Here is a 21728-nt window from a genome sequence, read left to right as displayed (position 1 = left end):
CCTTGGTGTATTTCTTATCTCACTAGTCCTCTTATCTTGTCAGCTTAGGCTCCAAACACATGTTTTGGCAAGGTGTGATCCCCATCATTTAGATGTTAGTAGGGGCTGGAGTAAGAGAGGTTGTTTCAGCTAATGGAAGAGCTGCTTATTTCAGTTATTCTGTGGGCAAGGGGCTCCCATGCTCTGTTTTCTTTTGTACCTAGCTACACTGAAGGAGGCCCTGGATTGGATTTCTCCACCATGACAGTGCCAGGACACCCTGCCAGGAATTAAAATCTTGTCTCAGCTCCACCCAGGGAGGGTAGTCCTGATAGCCAAAGGTCAGTTGCAAACCATTGCCCGCAAGCCAGCTTTTCCCATAGCCAGCACAGCCCTGGGAGGCTGTTTAGGTAAATCCTCTTAGGCCAGCCTCAAAGCAAGAAGCACTGCTATCTCAGCTGTTTTCCACTTTACACATGCCCAGCTAGCCCTTTCCTCAGGAACAGCTGTGGGAAGGGACCAGGACCCCTGTGCCTCTAGGCCAGGCTCCCTTGGTAAGGCTAGAGCAGGGCATTAAAAAAAAAAGCCAAAAAAACCCACTAAAAAAGCCCAACCAAAACCAACAGCCAATCAAACAAACAAACAGCAAAAACCTCCAAAAAACCCCATGACAATTGCCTCAAGTAGGGATTTTGATAAAACAGTAGATGGGAAGGAGGCAGGAGCAGGCAGCTTTAGGCTGTGACTGTGCACCAGTAGCAAGTGGATAGAGGGAATGTCGGCTTGGAAAAGTGAGTGTTTGCATCTCTTACACTGTTGTATCTTTCCTCTGGATATTAAATTACAACTTTAAACGTTGACAGGATACAGAGTTAAAAAGATTATTTTGCTATTGTATGCAGACAACTATGTTGGGCTGAAAGTATGCACAAATTAAATGTTAATCTGAGTGCAGGCATAATCTAATTATTGCTTCCTTTTGAAGTAAGAGGAACAATATTTACTGAGTAAATTATGGACGTCTAAAGGTAAAGCTTGCTTTGAAGATTAAACAACACACATGTTGTTAATTATTACAACCATACTTGACCCTTGTTACATTGAAAAAATTTGAACACATTTTGAATTTTCACAGAGATGTTGCATTTTAGAAGGCAGTACTTCATATCCTTGTCAATTGCCTTTTATTACATGGCAACATAAAAGAGAGCACCAAATATATGAGAGGCTGATTGTGTGATATGTGCAGTGCATAGTTTCTCTGCAACACAGAGTAAAATCCCTCTTTTAGCATAGAGGGGCTGCTGGCAGCATGGGGAAGCCATCCTCACCAGCATGGGGCACGTCTGTGGGCTCCTCACACCCCAATATCTCTGCCCATGGGGAGACAAACCCTGGCCAGATGCCTGCTGCAAAGGGCCCAGAGCATCCTGATTTTGTACTGGGGAGGCAATCATGACACAGATGTAGACAGAAGCAAGACTCTCTCTGAGAGATTAGACAATTATCCTTCTCTGCCAGCTGTAGGTTCTTGATCCATGAAACCTGTCCATAAAATTTTATGTTCCAGTCCATCTTATTCAGCTTTACTTTCATCACTAGAGCTTTACTTTCATCACTTTCATCACCCGCTAGCTTTATTATACACTAAACCCACATTAACAAAACCTCTAATCAAATAATAACACATTATTGTTATAATAATATAATTTCATAGAATACTTATACAGGTGTTTTTGTCAGTGACTCCCTGAATGCTGTACAAAAGCAACAGTTTCCACTATTGCTTGCACTGCTTATTTCCACGACTTATTTTTGAGTCCCTATCACTTTGTCTGATCATAATCTAACTTTGTGTGGAAGTGAAGCATTTTGTCAGAGTCCGTCAAGCTTGGATCCAGGTCTACATGTTTCAAACATCTGACAACTCTTTTATGTTCAGGCCCATCTTTGTAATTACCCTCAGATTTGCTGATGGAAGTGGCAGAAATAATAGGTCAGAAACATCTGATCAATGTTTAGGGAAATGCTTCTGCTTATTAGAAGGCTATTGTGAAATTAAGTGATGAGCATAGTTGACTTCCATTTAATTGAAATTATAGACGGAAGGACTGCATTCTGGCAAATTTCAATTGTCCAGGTGTTCTGAACTTCAAATTTCCCAGAAGGAAGAATATTTTGAGTTTGGTGTCTGCAAACCATGCTGTTACACATGATCAGTGTACTTGAGAAGTATGTTGGAGTCCCTGCCAGTTCGTGGGGTTTTTAGTGCATGAGACTCAAACACAGTCCTGCTTGTAGGACAAGCAGAAGTAACCAATCATTTACCAATAAACTAAACTTCTTCCCCACCTGTTAGTGGTTCCATATCTTGTCCTTGAAAGTTGTTATCCTGATCCCTTTGAAGAATTATGCTGTAAATAAAATGAGAACAGCTGGAGTCGGGATTAGAAATTGAACTTCTGCTGTGCAAATTGTGATTTCCAGTAAAACAGCTGATGCACCCTACCGTCTGTCAATAATTACTTTGTGTGAAATATCCTTCAGTGCTCAGCATTTATTTTATATGCCAAGAGAGGTTTCCCAAGGCTGCAAGCCATCTCTCTCACAGCCTGCACACAACCATTCAGCTTCAAGATAAGCACTGAAGGGATGAGAGCCAGACAAGGGTGTGATCTGAGCGATGCACAGGTTATCCCAGGGCCCCACCACTCTGCTGTGTGGCAAAGCAGGGTTGAACATGCAGCCAGCTCCCAGCATGACCTGTGGCATCAGCTTCAGTGACACCAAAAGGCTTGCTCCTCCCACAGCTAGGTTTTCCAGATTACTGAGCTGCCAGCACCTTTGAACTGATATCCATGTACAAGCTTCGGAGCTGGAACCCTTCCCTCAGCACCCATCATTCCTCTTAGGGGCCATTAGAGGAATATGCCTTTTAGCTTACCTGAAACATTAACAAGCATCTGTAGTTTCTGAGGGAATCATCCACTCACAGTCTATAGATCAGCCACAAGCACGCTTTGCCTCCTGTACCCTTGAGTTCATGTTACCACTTGAGTTCACTGTTACCACTTCATGGTAACAAGTTCTGCACTGCCAGACACAGAAAAATACCAACCACACCCTCTAGTCTGGGGCTGTAGATGTTTACTGAAAACTTTAAGGAAAATTATTGTGATAAATCTTCCTACAGAAAGCCTTGGCAGCAACTGGAAGGTAGTCTGATGTGTTTAAGACATCTTCCATGGCATTCAACAGCAGCAGTAGGATTTCCTATGGGTTCATGACTTACAGCCCAGGCATTCTGCATGGCTGTATTCTAAATATCAAATTAAGGTCATATGAGGCAAGGACATCATTTCCATGGTAGAATAGCATTTTCAAACCATCTGGAAGAAGGAAGGGAATCTTACTCACAGATTCAGCTCTGTGCCAGCTTTTTCTACTCATAGGACATCTAAGGAGCACTGCCAGATCTCAAAGTAAATCATTAATTTGATGTGTGCTTCAAAGGAAGTCACACCTTAGCTTTGTACTCTCCAAGTCCTTCCTTTACCTGCAGCGCTGTCACTATCTGGCCGGGACTCAGATACAAGCTGTTTTGATAACATGCAAGTATCAGGCACATGGAGCTAATTTTATGAAGGCTGTGCCACCTTGTCAGTTTACCTGGTGGCCAGACATGGGTTTAAAATTAGACCAAATCTGGTCATGTGGGACTTTGTGAGGGAAAGAAACATCAGCAGAGAGGCAATTTCACTCTTAATGTTTTCGTTTTCACTGACAATTGGAGTATGTCACTCTGAAAACTTGCTCCTTAATTAAAATCTGGAAAGAAACCCCAGGGGATAAGGATAGTTATCCTCCACCAACTGAAAGCAGGAGATGCCCAGTCAGGGCTATTAAAGTTGTTTTTGTCCACTTGTCTTCTTTGTATCTGGGACTGACCTATAATGACTTGTTTTAGTATTCATTCAGCAATGCTAGGACAACTGTGTGCATGCAGGAAATGTGGACAGTTTTCATTTCAGATGAAACATTGCTTACTTTAACTAGGGGCAACACCAATTTTTCACATTTCTTGCACTACTCAAAAGGAGCACGAGTGGGTTCACGGCTTGGCCTGAGCATCTTCAATGAGCTGGACACAGGGAATGCAGACATCCTGTTTGTTCACTTGCATGGGAAGGCCGGGGCTCACACTGATCTTCCCAAGCTGTCTTCAGTTCATGCAACTGTTTATCCACATCAGTCTTTGTTTTTAGCAGTGGTAACCTGTGTGAGTGGAAGGTTCATGCCTCTGCATAGCTCTTGTAGTATGGCTTGGCAATTTTACAGAAATCTGATAAGAGATTTCCCTTGGGTCTGTTAGGCCTCCACGGTTGTTTGAACCTGCATGCTTCACTGTCCCTTTTGTAAATACCTGGTCCTTGCTCTCCCTGGCACTGGAATTAAAAAATGTGGCATCTAACCAGTTCTCAAATTATCAGTCAGTTAATAAGTAGTGTGATAAACAGACTTTTTTTCTCTGAATAAAAAAGCTTATTCCATGAAGGACCTTAGACATATCTAACTAGAGTGGACACTCTTCCTGCCTTCTCTACACCCAGAGCACCTTTTCCATGTTTCTTTTCTCTTCTGGTCTCTACCCAGGATTTTTCAAGACTCAAACTCAGAATTTGGCAGGTGCTGCAGACCTCCCTGTGGCAGAACCTTTCCATGGAAGAGGTGGCAACATCCTGATCTGGGCCTGAGACTGAGTGAGGAGAAGAGGAAGAAACTTCAGCACAGATGATCCATGGAATAAGAAACACAGCTCTCTGGGAATTTGGGAGCCAACTACTGACCTGAATAGAGCTGCTTCCAACACTGCTCTGCATGTCAGGGAAAAACATTGACATTCCCAGGTGAGATACTGGGATCATTTCACCTTCACAGCCCACAAAACCCTTGCAAGTTCTTCCACATCTGTGTGGCCTTTGATGATCTCCTGATGGAAGAAGACAAGTAGATTATCGTCTGATGCACTTTTTCAGAGCAAAGGGCTGGATTGATGACAACACTTTAGAATAATGCTAGCAAGGTTATCCTCTGAGGGTTTTCCTTTATACTGAAGAAATGAAACACTTTTTGACATCAGCCTGCCAAATGGAGCCTTTATGCAAAATTCAAGCCACTGAATTCAGGCCACCCTCACAGACTTACCTCAGAATTTTGCAGCAGGACAGAAAAACATTTTTGGAGGTGTTGGGGTTTTAGGAGTTCTCCTAGTTTTTTTTCTGTCAAAGCAATTTTCCCCATACGTGTTGCTAGGGGGACAAATTGCTGGGTAGTTAAGAAAAACAAAAGAGCTAGCCATTGGGGTGGGGTGCATCTGGCTGCCCTTATGTTTCACCTGGGTGTGTGGACAGTCGGTCCCAGCATTTGGACAGAGAGGGAGGCTGCTTCTTCGGGTGCTTTTTCCTTCTGCCAGAGAAACCCCGGGATCCCAAGCCTGCCTTCCCTGCCCTGCTGGGAGCCGGGCTGCGGCCGCCCTGCCCCCACCGAGCCTTCGCTGCGTGGTAGCCCAGCTCGCCCTGCCTGCCCAGACCTGCGGTGGGTTCCCTGTTTGGATACATCGCGTCTGCCACCCGGGGTTTGTGCTCGTCCCTGCTGTTCCAGCCTGCTGTTCCCGAGGGTCCGGCCGGACACCGGGATCGGCTGCCCAGGGGTTTGTGAAGCCTTTGTCCCATCCCTTCCCGGGATCCCAGGCCGCCAGTGCTGCGTGCTCCCCGAGCTCGCTCCGGAGCGCCCCCTGCAGCCGCGGGGGAACCATCGCACCTGCCCTGCTCACCGGGAGCCGCCAGCGCCCCTGCCGGCTGCGAGCGGAACTGCACCCGAGGGGAAAGGGCCCGACAGCCGAGAGGGCTGGGGCTGGGTTTGTGTTTGCTGTTACTGCCGCAGTTATTGCTGTTTTGTTTGCCTTGTTATACACATATGTAATAATAAAGAACTGTTATTCCTATTTTCCGTATCTTTCCCTAAAAGCCTCTTGATTTCAAAATTATAATAACTCGGAGGGAAGGGAGGTCACATCTGCCATTCCAACGAAGGCTCCTGCCTTCCTTAGCAGACACCTGTCTTTCAAACCAAGACAGGAGGTAAACATGTAGCTGTCCTTATGACTAAGATTATCAAAAATACTCATAGCTCCTTCTGCAGTGCTCCTATATACAAATCTTTATTAGGGATGAGAAAATGACAAATGTATCCATTTGCCTTGGAAAAATGGCAGAAATCAACTGCAGTTCCACAATTCTGTAAGAAAGAGCAGACATCCAACCTGTTTCAGTATGCTAATGCCCCACAACCTGTGCTGTTTCTACTTCTGTACTGTAAACTGGGCACAGTGAAGGTTTTGGATGGGAAGGATTTGGGGCTGGAATTCCTGTCAAACAGAATATTCATGAGAAGCTATCCAAACAGTCACACTATTTCCCCATTTTGTCATCAAATGCATAAGGAAAACTGCCTCATCTGCAACTCTCCATTGCTTTCAAAATTCAGCCTGAGCAAGTTATACATCTTACTTAACATAACACAATCTCTTTTTGGATGAACTTCACCACATGATAAAAATGTTTTTAGCGGCAATATGGCACATTACAAAATTGGCACCTACTTGATTAAGATGCATGAAAAAATCTTACTCACTTTTTTGAACTAAGTGGGTGGCATATAACTTAATGCAGCTAATAGGGCTCTCTAAGTAAAATTATTTGTGTTCCTTACATGGAAAACATTAACAGATTTTTTTTCAATTATTTCAGTAAACAAACATTAGGGAATTTTGCTAATAGCCTAATCTGTATTTAATTTACTAATTTGAAAATAACATGGATGACCTTTGTGAAAAATCTCTTAGAAATGCAGCTAAGTGTGTTGTTTTCCTCAATACTCAAACAGCATCCAAGTGAAGAATTTGCTCTATTCTGGCCTCATTCTACAAATGACTGAATGCACAAATCCAAGGGTCTGGATCCAGCACACTGTAAGATTAAGCTCTTCATTAATTTCTTCTCTACCATTACTACAGGCTTGCTGAAAAAAGATTTGATGCAAGTTTCCCTTAGAAGTCTTAAATTTGCTTGAAATGACAATTTTACTAGCATACAACATTAAGGAGAAAATGCTGGAAAAGTCTAGGTATTACAGTAAAGAAATCCCTTCTTTGTCAAAAGATGGAGAAAATAATTTAAAAGAAGAAAAAACAAATAGAAAGCTCATCCCAGTGTCATAGATATTGGTAGTACAGCAACTGCTCCTTTAATTTAAACACTGAAATTAATGACTAAATTAGATTCTGAGCTTTGAGAGGCAAGATGCTTTGAGAAGCATAGCAAAAAGAAAACACAATATATGGGATGAGGGAAAAACAACAAACTTTGCAAATAAGCCCACTTCAAAATAATATAAAAAAGGTGAAAAGAATTTCTGAATATATTTTTCTAACTAAAAAAGAAGACACAGCATTAATATATGCCTGACAATAGCTGAAAACATAGACTGCTAAAATAGCTGAGTCTCACTGGGACTGTGTTTAAATTCTGCTCAGTATTAAGAAATGCCTAAATAATGGACAGAGTTCAGGGGTGCATAATACATCTTGTTATAAAGAGCACCTGCCGAGACCATACTGGCCTATACTTTAAACATTTTCTACAATTAAAATACCTAAATCTAGAGGCCATCTGTTTCCTGCCTTTGCCTTTCTGAAATGCCAGAAGTTTTACTGTAAACACAGGTGAGCAAAATAAGATGCTGCCTGATTTTAAGGGACCTAAAGAATTTGCACAACAGCTGAAGTCTGGGCTAGCCACTTTTCAGGTCCCAGCCCCTCAATTAAAACTGATGAGAGAAGCAGTATCCTCTCTTCCTCTCCCAGTGGCAAGATGCTTACATGGGAATTCCCACACCAGACTGGGACAGCAGCTATCCATCCAGCAGCTTGAATTTGACAGTAACCAGTACCAGATGTTTCAGCCAAAGCATAATAAAATGCAGAGAGAGTAACTGTGGAGAAAACTGCTCATTTTTTCCCAGTTTCCTGTGCGTTCCTGGGCAAGGCACATATCCTGGAACATACAGCATCCCAAGAAATTAGTCTGGCTACTTAGAAATTTGCCAAAAAGTTGTTCAGATGGCAACCCTGACTTCGTGGCTGACTGGTGAAACAGAGAGGCTGTCCTTACTGCAGGTCCCTTAAAAGAAGTTGGATCCACATTTTAATTTTAGACTAATCGTGAAAAGTAAGGAAGGTAAAACAATTCTATAAATTCTAAAAGGGATTTTTTTTTTCTTATAAAGAGACATATTTTAAAAGTGCTGTCAGGTTAGCAGGAGTCTTGGAGGCTGGACATAGACACGGGAAACCACATCTGCAGGCACAGTTTTTCCCTGGTGGCATTTGCACACCAGTTATTAAACCTGAGGATCACGCTGTGATCATCAAGTCAGGTGCTCAGTTGTTTGCCCAAGATACCCACTAAATAACAGCTCTGGAGTCCAGTAAGATGCAGCTCAGAAAGCTCTGCTTGTCTTGGGGTGTCTTTATGACGTGTATCCCCTATCAGCGCTCTATGCCCAGAAATGAATTTTGTGCCTTTCTGTGTCTTTAAAACTGGGTGCGAGAGAAGGAAAAAAAAAAGCCAAGCGAACTTTTCAAAAGCAGTTTTGGGCTCCAAGGTCACTGCTATCTCTCTCTGTGTGCTTCTACGGGGAGAAGAGCAGAGTACCTTTTTTGCTTTTCACCCTGATTTCAGCTCCTTTTCTCCAGAGGGAGACGGAGAGTTGAACTTTGTTTTCCTGGGACTTCAGTTCTTCCCTTCTTCTCTTCTGGACTGTTTCAACATCAGAACACATCTGGAGAATTTTCCACTGAGGCCCTGGAGGTGGGCCCACACCAACCCAGCTCCGAGGAGGAGGAGAGAGACCACACCTACAGAAGGACTCTAACATTTTCCCAGGTTTCTCTCCACAGAGAGAGGTTTTATTATTCAGCATTATTATCCTCTTCCTGTGTGTTTGTTAAATAAATAGTTTTTGTCTCTTTCACTTTCATCCAAGGAAAACTTTTTTTTTCCCGAACCTGGTGGGAGAGGGCTGGTTGTAACCTGCCTTCTATCAGAGGATATTTTCCTCCAAATTTGTCCAAACCGTCACATTCCCCATATTCCGGAGTATTCCCCATAGCACACCAGGCCCTGGAAGAGAATCTTCTCCATCAGAACGTAGATGTCTACGCACACATCTAAAACTCTGTGCCCTGCAGAAGATGTTGCACAACCCAAGGCTTAGGGTAAAATGGAAACTGTTGGCACCTGGGGCTTACCCAGACAAATCGGCAGGAGCAATCCTGTGCTCCTCTTCCCCATGACCTGGGCAGGGGATGTGAGGCAGCCCTGATTCAGGAGCTGTGCAGCTGCATTCCTGCTGCGCCTCTGCCAATCCCATCAGACATGCCAAGCAGCAATAGGCACATCCTTCGTTTTTCCAGCCGAGACACACGAAGCTCAGCTTTAGCTATGCTGGACCAGGAACACACATCTGCAGCTGAGCTCAGTGCAAACAAGGCCTGGAGATATATTTTCTTTTCCTCCTGTTTTCTTATTTCTTTGGGGGATCTCACAATGAATCAAAGTTACAGTTTTGCAGAAGTGCACAGAACATTTATTCAGTTTGACAGAAGCGTACAAATTTTTCAGAAAGACAAAAGGCACAAAACAAGTGCTGGTTTCTTACTGCCTAACACACAGAGAATCCCATGAACCTGAAAGCAGAAAGCTATCTGACTTCTACATGGGAAAGCAGTGGAGTTTCAGAAGGGTTCAGTTAACTGAAGCCTACTATTTATCCCCTTTCTTTTCACCAGTGAGATGGTTTCATCTGGTAAATTTTAATGCATACAGACACTTACTGAAATGAAGTACAATTATTATACAATAACTAATTTAGTGCATCTCTGCACAGAAACTAGCAGTAGTATCAAAATGATAATAGGCTTTGGGACATGAAAAAACAATTACAATTATGCAATTATGCTCAGACCATAAAAAAACATCCCCTTCTGAGCAGTTCCTGAGCTAGAAGATAAGGAAAATGACCCCACAGCTAAGGGTATATAGCACATTTCAGGGAAGACTATAGCCATCATTCTTACATTACTGTCTTCTTGTGTTGTATCACAACTGTTAGAAGGTTACTGATACACGCTCTGAAATCTCAAGTAGCAGACCCATCTCTCTTAGCTCATCCTTGTAAAATGAGGACTAGAGAAAATCAACACTAGCTTTCACAGTTCTTGGTGGCATCTTTACAATTTCAAAATGTTATGTCTCCCCTGCTACTCATTGCTTCTTGCAAAGCATTTGAAATCATGTCATAAATTAAAGATTATACAACAAGGCTTCAAAATAACTTACTTGCTATATTTATCATGGGGAAAATTTTGCATTTAAGATTAAATACTACCCTTAAAGCCAGAAGGTCATACAGAGAACAACTACAGATATTTAGAAAAGCAAACACAGTTATCTTTCCAAAGTGCTACTGAGATTAGAAAACAAGTCATCAGAGATAAACAATCTCCTCCTCTACTCTGGCTCCACTTTCTGCATCCTGCAGGTTCTCAGGCTGGTGGTTCAGCTGCAGTTCATCTACCTGTGGTGACTGGATGGACCCCTGGTTCGGAACACTTGTTTGGGGACCATGGGTCTGTGATGCATTCAGATCTGTAACACACAAGAGAAGGACATGTGACAATGCATTTTCTGCCACGCCCATGCCATTAAAAAGAGCAAATTCTGACTTTTTCACTAGCACCATTTTCTAGTTTGCTGCATCTGTCTAGAAAGGAAAACGCTACCCTAGAACAAATTCTACTACAGCCTAGTATAGACGGCGCCTTACCCAAACTTAATGAAATTAATAATAATAATAATAATAATAATAATAATAATAATAATAATATGTAGCCATACTTTACTAACCAGATACACAATGATGGAAAGACATAAATGAGGTCAGAACTGAGCTGGAGAGAAACACACAGCATATAATCAGTACCCTTAGTAATAAAAGAGTTGTAACATTAATACAGTTTTCATCATTACACAGAATTTTATTTGTAAGCCTTCCTTTTACGGATGAAAAGGAATCAACTGAGTAAACCCAGTTAAAAGTCTATATGGCTGTAACTTGTATTCAGCTTTTTCTACCAAGTTTATCTGCCCTTATTTGCACAAACTACCTACTCTGTTCTTGTCTTGATCCTTTTGGTGTGGTGTGGAGAGAAACACTTGCATCCAAACACTAGAATGTTATTTCACAAGGATCTTAATTTGTTATCTTTCCAATTTTCTCCCACAAATGCAGAGAATCAGGTACTTGTTTTCCAGCATTGCACAATGAAGACTTTTGTGATGATCCATGTACAGCTTAAAAAACCAAAACAACATGACTACAGTTGAGTTTTATCCCTAGTCAGTATTCTGTAGCACTTGAGCCCTCAGGAGCTGCATCTCAGTAGCTGGCTTTTCTACATCTGTGTTTCTTCAAAGCAGTTTTACCATAAAAACAAGCTACTTGACAAAGAATGTCTTCCTTATGCATAGTGATGAGAAAGATCTGTAATGGATATGCTGCAATACTTTTCACTGTAATCTTAGCCTAACCAACTCTTCTATTACATCAGGAGGGTTAAATTTTCATAAAGGACTCTGCAGAAAGAAGGGAAGCTAGGAACCCCTTGCACAGCATGGTCATGCCAGAAGCACACAAACTGAGAACTGGGGTTCTTTGAGCCTTGATCATTCATGCAGAGCTGAAGAGACATTTCATGCTTGCTCTGGTCCCTCCTCACATGTATGTGCAATGAAAATCTATTACAGAGGAGCTATTTGGGGTTTTACACACCATGTCACTTAACTGGTGGCAATTCATAATGACGCCTGCCCACATTTGGCATTCCCCTAACACATGTGACTTTCACCAGTCCTGTTCACAGAGGTAGGAGTTCAAGGCAAGACAAGCTTGCTGGCACCATGAAAAGCCTAGGCTCTCTGGCTGCTCCCTGGCATGGGGTGTGTGGAGCAGTGTGGGGTGATTATGCAACGGGCGTGTGGGAACACATCATATCACAGCCTCTGCCTTCAGCATCTTCTCCTCTTTGATACTCACCCAGCTGGGGAGAGCAAACAGGCTTTGGGGCTGCAGCTTCCAGCATAATGTTATTCTTGCTGCCAAGACTTCAGGGTCCATGGCAGGGGCAAGGTATTTATAAACAAGCTTAGTCATAGTGGGATGACACAGAATGTTACAAAAGTTAGTCTCCAGTTGTCTTTCTTTTACTGTTTTATACTGGATTAAGTTTCAGTCTGAAAATCCAGAGTAAGTCTTGACTGCAGATGAGTTATTTGCAATATGTAGCACAGCAGGATTTGACTCCCTAACTTAGTTGAACAGCCCTGATTTTTTAAAGATGAGGTCTGCATTTATTTCTTTCTGACAGTCATATTGGAAAAAGATTACAATTTTCAGCCCACAGAGGAAAGCAAAAATATGTCTACCTGTCTTCATGAAAACTGGATACATTTGGTTTGTTTATTTATTAAAAGAGACCTACTAGCAGAAGTTTCTCAGGTTCTAAACACTTACATTTTGGGGTAATTTTACCCACATTAATATTCCTTTTAAGTCCTGTGAGTCTATTCACATTACCAAAGTTATGTGCATAAGAATGCTAGAGAGTAAACACTTATTTGAAAGATCTGATTCCAAAGTTTATGAAGTACATAATTGGAGAAGCCTAATTACAAATTTGAAAATACACAGAAAATTAAGAGAAACACCTTACATGCAGTTATTTTCCATCATCAAAACTAAACAGTAATTGCTCCACCAATTAAAACAGTAGCTGTTTCCAAACCATTTCTCATTAACTGTTACAACTATAAGCAGCAGAGCTGAGCAGTGGAAACTGTCAGCATTCTGGGAAAATAAATCAGATTCTGTCACTATCAAAATAAATTATTTATCACTATTTTAGCTGCTTTTTTATTCTTTTGGGGTTTTTTGTCTAAATATTTTGCATTGGGAAAATCTGAACAGCAGGAGAGCACCCTGGAGGTGAAAGTTCAGCTGCTGCTGGGGTGGCAAGTGGCTTCAGGCTGGAAAGGTTGTGCTTAATCCAACTGAGGAGAGATGGGGCTGGTTTTGGATGCATTTCAGGTGGCACTCAACACAGACTCTGCCTAATAAAAGCACAATGTGTCCCCAAGGCCAACACACTCAGCTTGCCATCAGGGAGGGTGGCCATTGTCTCTCCACCTGGTGCCATGCTGGAAGCAGCTGAGCCAGGAGACGAGCTGGTATCACAGGCGGCAGTGTGATGTGCCCCGAGAGCAGATGCATGTGAAGTGTGGAGGAAGTGCTAGAAATGGTAACAACAGTTTCAGGTGAAGGGAGAGTGGGAAAAGTGGACTGAACTGCCAGTCAGCCTTGGTTCTTGTAATGTAGAACAGTGACAGCAGCCAAGAAGCACCTCCTGAGCTCTCTGGTACAGCATGGGGAAACGAGTTACCCTTATCACCAAGCAGGAGAAAGGTGGGAGGAATTTAAATGCTCTCCCAAAACAGGGAGGAAATTTCTGAAACCAGACTTGAAAACATCAGCTGCTGTCTACTAAAGAACTCTGAGATTTGAGGATGCTCAGTAAAAATAAAAAATGAAAACAAACTGATTATTTGTGCAGACAGCAAGGCAAAGGGGCTGCTGCCAGAAAGTGCCATGCAAGAAGCTCTCCCATGCTCCCCTGGCAGCTGGGGCACCCATGGGAGCTCCCCAGTCCCTCTCCAGGCCCATTCTCTGCTGCACTGAAGCACATGTCAGAATTCACTACGGATCAAGACTCAGGTGAGTATGGACCATTGGCCTTTCATGAGCCTCCTTCAATGTGATTGTAGTTCACCTGTCGACATCAGCCATAAAATGAGTTCTGTGTTATTCCCTTTGTTTAAATTCAGCACGCACTTACATTTTTTTCTGCTCCCCTCCAAGCTACCGAGGGCTGCTCCCTCTGGAGGCTGTGTTTGGCTCAACAGCGCGCCCACCAGACTAGCACTCACATCAGCAGCACCCAGCAAAAGCCGGGTATGGCCCCTGCCCACACCACACCTGCCCGGGCTGGGCTCTGCCTGCTGCCTTGCTCCCACACCCTCGCACAGAAAGGACAAACAAAAGGACTGTACTTGGCCGTAGCCATCCACTTGCTCATTTACACTGTTTTTCTTTCACAGTTAAGTAAGTGCAGAAAATACTCCCTGAGTATTTCCAAAACTTTAACAGAACTGAGCTGTAGCTCAGGTCCTTCCACAGACTACTCTGACACAGCTTTCTGCTTCCTCCCACTTCTGCACCAGCCAAGCGCTGTCAGCATCTCTCTGCACCCTGGACCCCAGAATTTATGTGCAAACTGAAACCCCCTTTACCTGTTTCTCACTTATATAAAATATATTTCTCCTACGATATTCCAGGTAACTTCTTCCTTAAGAGCAAGCCAGATCTGCAGCTGCATAATGCATACCCTGGGCAACAGGGAACAACAGACCAGAGAAATCCATTTTCAATGCTGGGCTGGTCAAACACCCAAGGCAAAAGGGGTGTGCTTCAGGCTGGTGACCAAATGTAATCTGTGACAGCACTTCAGCCTTTTGGGGACATGTAGCCTGTTCAGCCCAGCAGTGCCACACCTCAGCACAAAATACCCTTAAAGTACAGCTTTTACTCCTTTTTATCTCAGCTAAGACCATTTCATTAAATAAAGAAACCCCAGGCATTACCTGCAGTCTTCCCCACCAATTTTTGCAAAAGGAGTTGGAGGCTACTTCTAACAAATTCTTGATCCAATCACAAATTGTCTTATTCAAACAGATACTGTCAAAGTCAACACTAAAATTAGAATTTTTTCCCCATTTGCCTTGAGTTTAGGTCTGGTACCATGAGGACAAGCATCAGGAAACTGCAGAGAGGCACTCTACTCTTCCCATACCTTTTTAGACCACCTCAATATACCAACAATGGCAGGCCTGTTGTATGTGGGATCAGTTCTCAAGGGAGTTTATAAGAGGACCTCAGTTTTCCAAGCAGGGTCGGGGTCCACACTCTGAGAAACGACAGCTCCTGGCTAAAAGCATGGTACTGTTGTAGGGAAAGGGGAAAAAAAAAAAAGTAGCATTCTGCATCCTTACTACCCTACCTTTTCCACAGCACTAAGAGACAAGATTAGTAGCATCTCACAAACTGCTGAGAAGGTGAAGGACAAGGGAATGGTATTTGCAGGAATCTGAAATCAATACATATCAAAACAAACAAAGCCCATGTACCTGGGGGTGCAGGGGATACAAAAGCCAAGTAAACAACTCATTAGTCACACTCATTCTCACCTCTTGTCTGTTGTCATAGAATGTAAGCACTTCCACATCAAACAAATGCCAGATTTTCTCCTTCACCACCCCCCCCACCCCTCCTCTCCCTCACCCAGGATCACAGCTCTTAACGTAAGCCTGGAGTGCCCACAGTGACGATTATGGGAAGGACAGGAGAACATTATCAAGGCACTAGGAAACACTCCAGGCAAAAAACCTCTCAAATCTCTGTGTTTTGAACAGAAAAACCTTAGTGTTTCTCCTTCAGCTCTGACCTTGTTTTCACAGCATCACAGGATAATTCAAGTTGGAAGGGATCTCAGAAGGCCTCAGATTCAAACTCCTCCTTAAAGCTGGGTTAGTTCTGAGGTCAGGCCAGGCTGGATACTTTTACTTCTTAGCTGTTTCTAAAAAGGAAGGGGGGGGGGGGGAATAAAAGGCGGGGGGGCGGGGATGGAAGGAACACACCACACGGATTTTGCAGACAATTACCTTGCTGTGACTTTCCAAGATCTGTCACATTGAACCTCTTTACAAAATAGAATTGCATTAAATGAAGAGTTATTTATGCCACTTTTAGCAACAAGTATGTTAAAGAGTCTCAAACCCACTAATCTTCTGAAATAGTAGATAGAGTTAGGTTTTGGTTTTACATGTACCTATAATAACTGGTACCAAGTTCATCTGGACTGACAGCTGACACATCAGCTTCAGGACACAGCTATTTGAAATGGCAGAGCTGCTCTATTTAATCCCCATACTGGCACTCATGCATAATGCAAAGCACAAGCAGACACCTAAAAAACAGTGCTAAGTCTACCCGGTCTGGGATATTCAAAGGAATTCAAGGGAACAGGCTCTCATTTGCCATTACAGTTCAATAACAAACAGCAGCCGAACTCCCATGGGCTCCACTGAAAGTCCCCACTGGCAAATCCCGCGGCACCTCTTTGTCTCTAATGATGCTCCCAGTGGTTTCCATGCAGATTCATTAGCAATAGAGAGCCGATTAGCCAGGGAACTCCAGGCACCTCAGCCTGTCTTCCTTTCCTCACCGTGAAAGACACCATGACCAGTTTTGATTGCTTTTTTTTAATGCCTACTAAGACTTGCCCAAATTGTGATGGATTTTCCATACTGCAGGTTCAATTGTTTATAGCTGGTGGAAGAAAGGGAATACCATGCAGCAGCACTGTGCGCCTGGAACACCACAGCATTACCCTGGAACGACCAAGATACTGCTGCTACCGTTTTAGAGCAGAACACTTGCTATAGAAAAGTCACGTGTAAGCCTTGAAGATTTGAGGACAACTCCCAGCAGTTTCACTGGCAGTTGAGATCCCACATACCATCAACAAATTAGGCCCTTCGCACCTCAATAAAGCTGATTCACAGCAGGAACTGAATTTGGTATTGGGTCTCAAAAAAACATTGGGAAAAATATTTTGACCCTACAGCTATCAAGGAAAGAGGAGCCTAATCCATTTCCCAGCTGACTGAATAAGGCAAGAAAATCAGTCTGGGAATTGTAATGCTGTTATTTACTTTTGACCAGCCCAACCCTGTGAAAAAGCAGCAGCTGCATTTCTTAGACAAACAAGCACCTTCATTAATAAGAGATCTTTACACAAAAAGCAGATGAGGAATTATTTCATAAGAGATCCTCCACTAATTAGTCTTAGCAGCTTTTGGTGCATTTTTTATTACAATACAGAGAACAGAAAGAATTCTATCTATGATGAATAAGGTCTGCAACATAACTCTTCTCTACATCTGTACTCTGGATTTTTGATCATGGTAAAATTACTGGGAATGCCATTATTCTGCATGTTTCTGCTCTTTGTGTAGTTGTTGGCTTAGGTAAAACAATGCAGTTCTGTTTTCAGGTTTTGTCTCATAATTCTTCAGAGAAGTTTGGTCTAGACAATTTGGACCAAATTCTTGGCTAACACAAAATACACATTTATTCCACCGAAATGGCATTTATCATAAAATTCCAACTCATACTTGTCTTAAAGCTCCAAGTTTTGGAGTAATGCGATGATGCAGTCATCTTGCTTTTATTAAGACCCAGTAAACATACTATTTCTAACACTGGTGTTTACCAAAGAAAATATTTTAACACCAACTCAAGCTCAGACACCAACAGTGTCACTTTAACACCAAATTCATAGCATGATGATTAAAATTGATTAGGTTGATTAAAATTTTAACCTAGTTACATGGCTATGTTATCAGTTGCATTGGTTTTTAAAGCACAAGGGTTCTAAGCTATTTTTGGCATGCTGTTTTTCTAATGCAAATCAGTAAGAGACACTTAAAAATAGGTCTGACTTGAAATCATAACTTGTCTGTGCATTAAATACCCACAGTCTCACCTTGGCAGGGCAGACTGCCTCACAGCTGTCTGCTTCTGCTTAATATTAATTTATTTAGGTATGAATTCCCTATTAAACTGTCTTTGTGCTAAGCTTTGAAGCTTTAGATGGTCAATTACAGACAAACACGTGGTCCGACAGGTATTCTACTAACAACGAACACATGTTTTATTGACCTACTTCTTTTCCAGCTCATTAAACACAGCTGCACTCAAATGATCAAGAGGAAAGAACCATAAAACTCCAAGAACACCCTTCCTACACAGGATTACAAGGAACGTGACCAGCTGCTGCCGCGGGGCCATTGCCCCACCCAGGACAGCAGCACACCTACACAGGGCACCTCTCCAGGGGCAGGGCAGCTCGCCTGCCCACTGACAGCAGCAGTGGGGAAGCATGGGAAACCCCCACACCTCCTCTTTTGGGTGTCCAGTGTGGGTGTGAATGAAGTGGGCTGCAACCACTTCTTCCTAGCCCATCATCTGCAGAAGCCGTTTGGCCAGCAGGCTGAAGTCAAAACAAACTGCGATCAGTAGGGAACACTCCTGCTTGAATGTTTGATGGAGAAACAGAAACCCCACAAAGCTACAGACCCAAACTTCCAAGGACTCAAGGGACAATGAACCAGCTCCCCTTTCTGCTGCCGGCCAGCACGTCCCCACACTTCCCTCACCCACTGTCCCAATTTGCACCCTGAAGATAAAACACTGTATTAAGGCTTTATCTCCTTTCCTCTTGAAAAGAGAAACAGCTAGCATTAACCCTGAAAAAACAGTCTCTGGAACATGAAGTCATTCCCTTCGAAACAAAAGGGGACATTTACACATCAAAACTCTTATTTTGAGCTGTTACCACAGACAGATGTTAGTGTGTTGATTAACTCTGCCTCATATTTTATGGACGCTCTTTGGTTGTAGGTTGTTTTGCTGGGTTTTTTTTCACTTTGAAATAAACATAAAATCAAAGACCTTGGCAAAAAATCAGTCCCCAGTATTTGGCCAGTCTTTCAGGTGCAACATAAAGAAGTGTGCTCTGGACTTTGGCAACCATTTTCTTGCACAGCAGAAGAGCACAGCTCTGTTACAAAAGCCAAAAGGGGGAGGTAATTTATAAAACGCTCAAGTCTCCTCCTAAGCACTTTGGTTTTATAGGGTAATTTCCCAACAACAGACCAGATCCACCACTTCTTACTCATAAAAGCTGCTGAGATCAAAACTCAAAGAGAGTAGCAGAAGTACACTAAGTCAATATACAGAATTTCTGCAGAAGAAAAAATCAGGCAGAGCACCTGTTTAAAATCAATTACATGCTAATCTTACCCTTTAATAGAAGCTGCTGATGTTGATTAATACAGGAAAAAATACAGGCATTACTACAAGAGTGAGCATCTGAGAGAAGCCTCTTATCTCAGAGTCACAAAGATACTTGTTCTCTCTTGAGCTCAAAACTGAGGGAAATATTCACTAATTTTTCATTGCAGTTTGAGTATTAGCACAGCCATTTCTATTTATTTCTTGCAGGAAGTATATGTGCTGATGTTTTCTTCTTGGAGTCCTTGAAAAAATCAAGAAAAAACTTGAAAGTTCCACATTTCCCAAATTTTGCATTGTAAGCATAGGAATTTTCAGTATGTGATTGAATATTTTGAAATGAATGCCCTTTTTAGTTGTTTGCTAAAACCTCTGTGAACATGTAACTGCTATAAAAACAGTTTGCATAAAAAGGTAAAGGAAAAATTGTACATCAAAGCCATAAAACCCCACAATTATTAAATAAGCATGTGCTGCCATCCCTTCAGCCAAGTGCTCTCCATGAGTGCATGGAGAGCACTTGGATGCATTTTCCTTACTTCTGCTCCTGCTTCTCCCTGCTATGAGCAACACTGGTCTTACCCTTAAGCCCAAATTCATCACCTCCTCCTCCTACCTCACCTTTACTACAAGTTTTAAAACACCCGCCTGTATTCATTTTCACTTTCAGATCTAAACTGCCTGTGTTTAATGCAGGAGCCTTCTTCAGACCTGCATCCCCTCCCCAATGGCACTGTGCTTCAGTGGCAAGTTGCTCTGCACAGAAGACAGCTTCCCTGCAGTTTTCCTGTCAGCAACAACTATCCTTCAATTTTCAAGTTCAATTAATAAAGAGAAAAAAAAAAATCTCTTTTCATCCTTGCCAAATACACTGCTTTCCCTGTCTGCCATATATTCTCTATCATGGAATATATTCAATGATTTTTAAAGTACAGGGGTTTGGTTTTTTGTACAACAGACCTTAAACAAATACAGAAAAATCATATCTATTTTTTATCATTTATGTCCCAGTTCTAGATCAGACTTCCAAGGAACACTCAAGGAATCTCAGCAGGTGAGTTTTAGAAGTCTTCCAATTTGATTAAACTAAAACCAACTTCCACACCAGCACCAAGGCTCCTCCTCTCTGCCAAACTAAAACTTTACACCCAAAAGAAAATCTTCAATAGCATCTGGCAAGGGAGCAAAAGACAGACAATCTACCCCCATGCCTCAATTAATATTTAACAGCAGATGACGCTGAGAAGGTTTCATATTACTAACGCTTCATTATTTTTGCACAACATGCTACAGGCCATTTCTTGGAATATGTACAGTATTATACTAAATAATTAAAATGAGATTGTACTTTTCAAAATAAGCCAGACAGATACACTTGGTAATTCAGCTACATGATTTTATAGGGTGTGTTTGCATACCCAGTATCTTGTAATATTTGGTCATCTATAAACAGCTTGTCTCATCTATTAGGATGCATTATTTATTCACACTAGGGCATCTATTTCAGGCTGCAACTTAATTACAAAACGCATACAAAATATTTTAATGTACTAAAGCAGGGCACTGTAACCAAGTCTCCACCCACACTGAGATCGCATTTCCCAAGGAAAACAAAGACCTCCCTCTTGACATCAAACAACCAGCAAGACTGTTGTTTTGTGGCTCTTTTCATGAGAGATCACCTCTTTCCCTGAAGACTTGTTAAGTCACAGCTGCACAACCCTGAGCTGGAGCTCAGGATACAACTCATTATAAAGCAGTTGTCTGGCTAAAGACCCTCTGCCCATGGTTTTCTGCTTTGAAAAGTTCTCCTTTCATCCCTCTACTTCCCTGAAACCTCTACCTACTGGAAAAAACATATCTAAGTAAAGAATAAATCTGCATAAAAGGGAGATCATCCACAAGATTCCAATTTCACTGATGCCACTAATTCTGCTGATCCCACAAACCACTGCACTGAAGCTGGTGGAACCACAAATGTGAGAAAAATGAGGAAGATTTAGCCATCATCCTATGGCTGCTTAAGAAGTCTGCAGACAATGAAAGCCTGAGTGTGGTGTGCAGATTTACACCAACACCAGTGGCACCTCAAAAGGGGCAGGCAATCTCTTTACTCCATTCATAACCTTAAAGATGTGCACGATTTTAAACTTCCCCCCACAAATGAATGAACTCTAAAGAAGATATTAGAAGGAATAAAATCAGACAGGCATTACACAGGATAGGCATTACTTACATTAATGTACAAGATAAAACCAGAATATCATTAGCTGCCTTAATTAAAAGGTTATGTAATAGTGCTGCATCTACTGTGGTTATTTTCAGAAATGAGGAAAGTGTTTCGACATGAGAAGATCACTAACAGAACAACAAAACCTGAGTGCTACAGAGGTGAAAATCAAGTGTTTCTCGAAATATACTAATTGCAGATGACATATAATGGCATATTTTTCACTTTGGTATCACACTGCCGTGTGATGTAGTCCCTTTTGCCATTTGCTTTAAACAAACCACAGCATTATTCCCAAGCGGAAAAAAAATACTTCCTCTCTAGTTCATTTCCACCAAGTATCTCAGAGACACTGACATCTTTCAGCAGA

General features: G+C 42.2%; 1 protein-coding gene across 9 annotated transcripts in view; it reads right to left on the bottom strand.

Annotated features, from left to right (window-relative positions):
- Positions 1–9664: 9664 nt before the first annotated feature.
- ARHGEF28 (Rho guanine nucleotide exchange factor 28) overlaps positions 9665–21728 on the bottom strand; it is a 118197-nt gene continuing 106133 nt past the window's right edge. For 8 of the 9 annotated variants that reach the window (XM_042012855.1, XM_042012859.1, XM_042012857.1 and 5 more), the window contains one exon: positions 9665–10748. In XM_042012855.1, the coding sequence (XP_041868789.1) occupies positions 10588–10748 (161 nt within the window). In that variant the 3' untranslated portion in view covers positions 9665–10587. The remainder of the gene's footprint in view (positions 10749–21728) is intronic. The other variant, XM_042012861.1, reaches the window with a different exon arrangement.

This window comes from Corvus kubaryi, unplaced genomic scaffold (genome assembly GCF_017639235.1).
Source record: "Corvus kubaryi isolate FWS band 111438036 unplaced genomic scaffold, C.kubaryi_AGA036_p1.0 split1-37296, whole genome shotgun sequence".
NCBI classification, from domain to species: domain Eukaryota; kingdom Metazoa; phylum Chordata; class Aves; order Passeriformes; family Corvidae; genus Corvus; species Corvus kubaryi.
The sequence above is the reverse complement of the archived record's forward strand: the minus strand, read 5'-3'. Positions and strand labels throughout refer to the sequence as shown.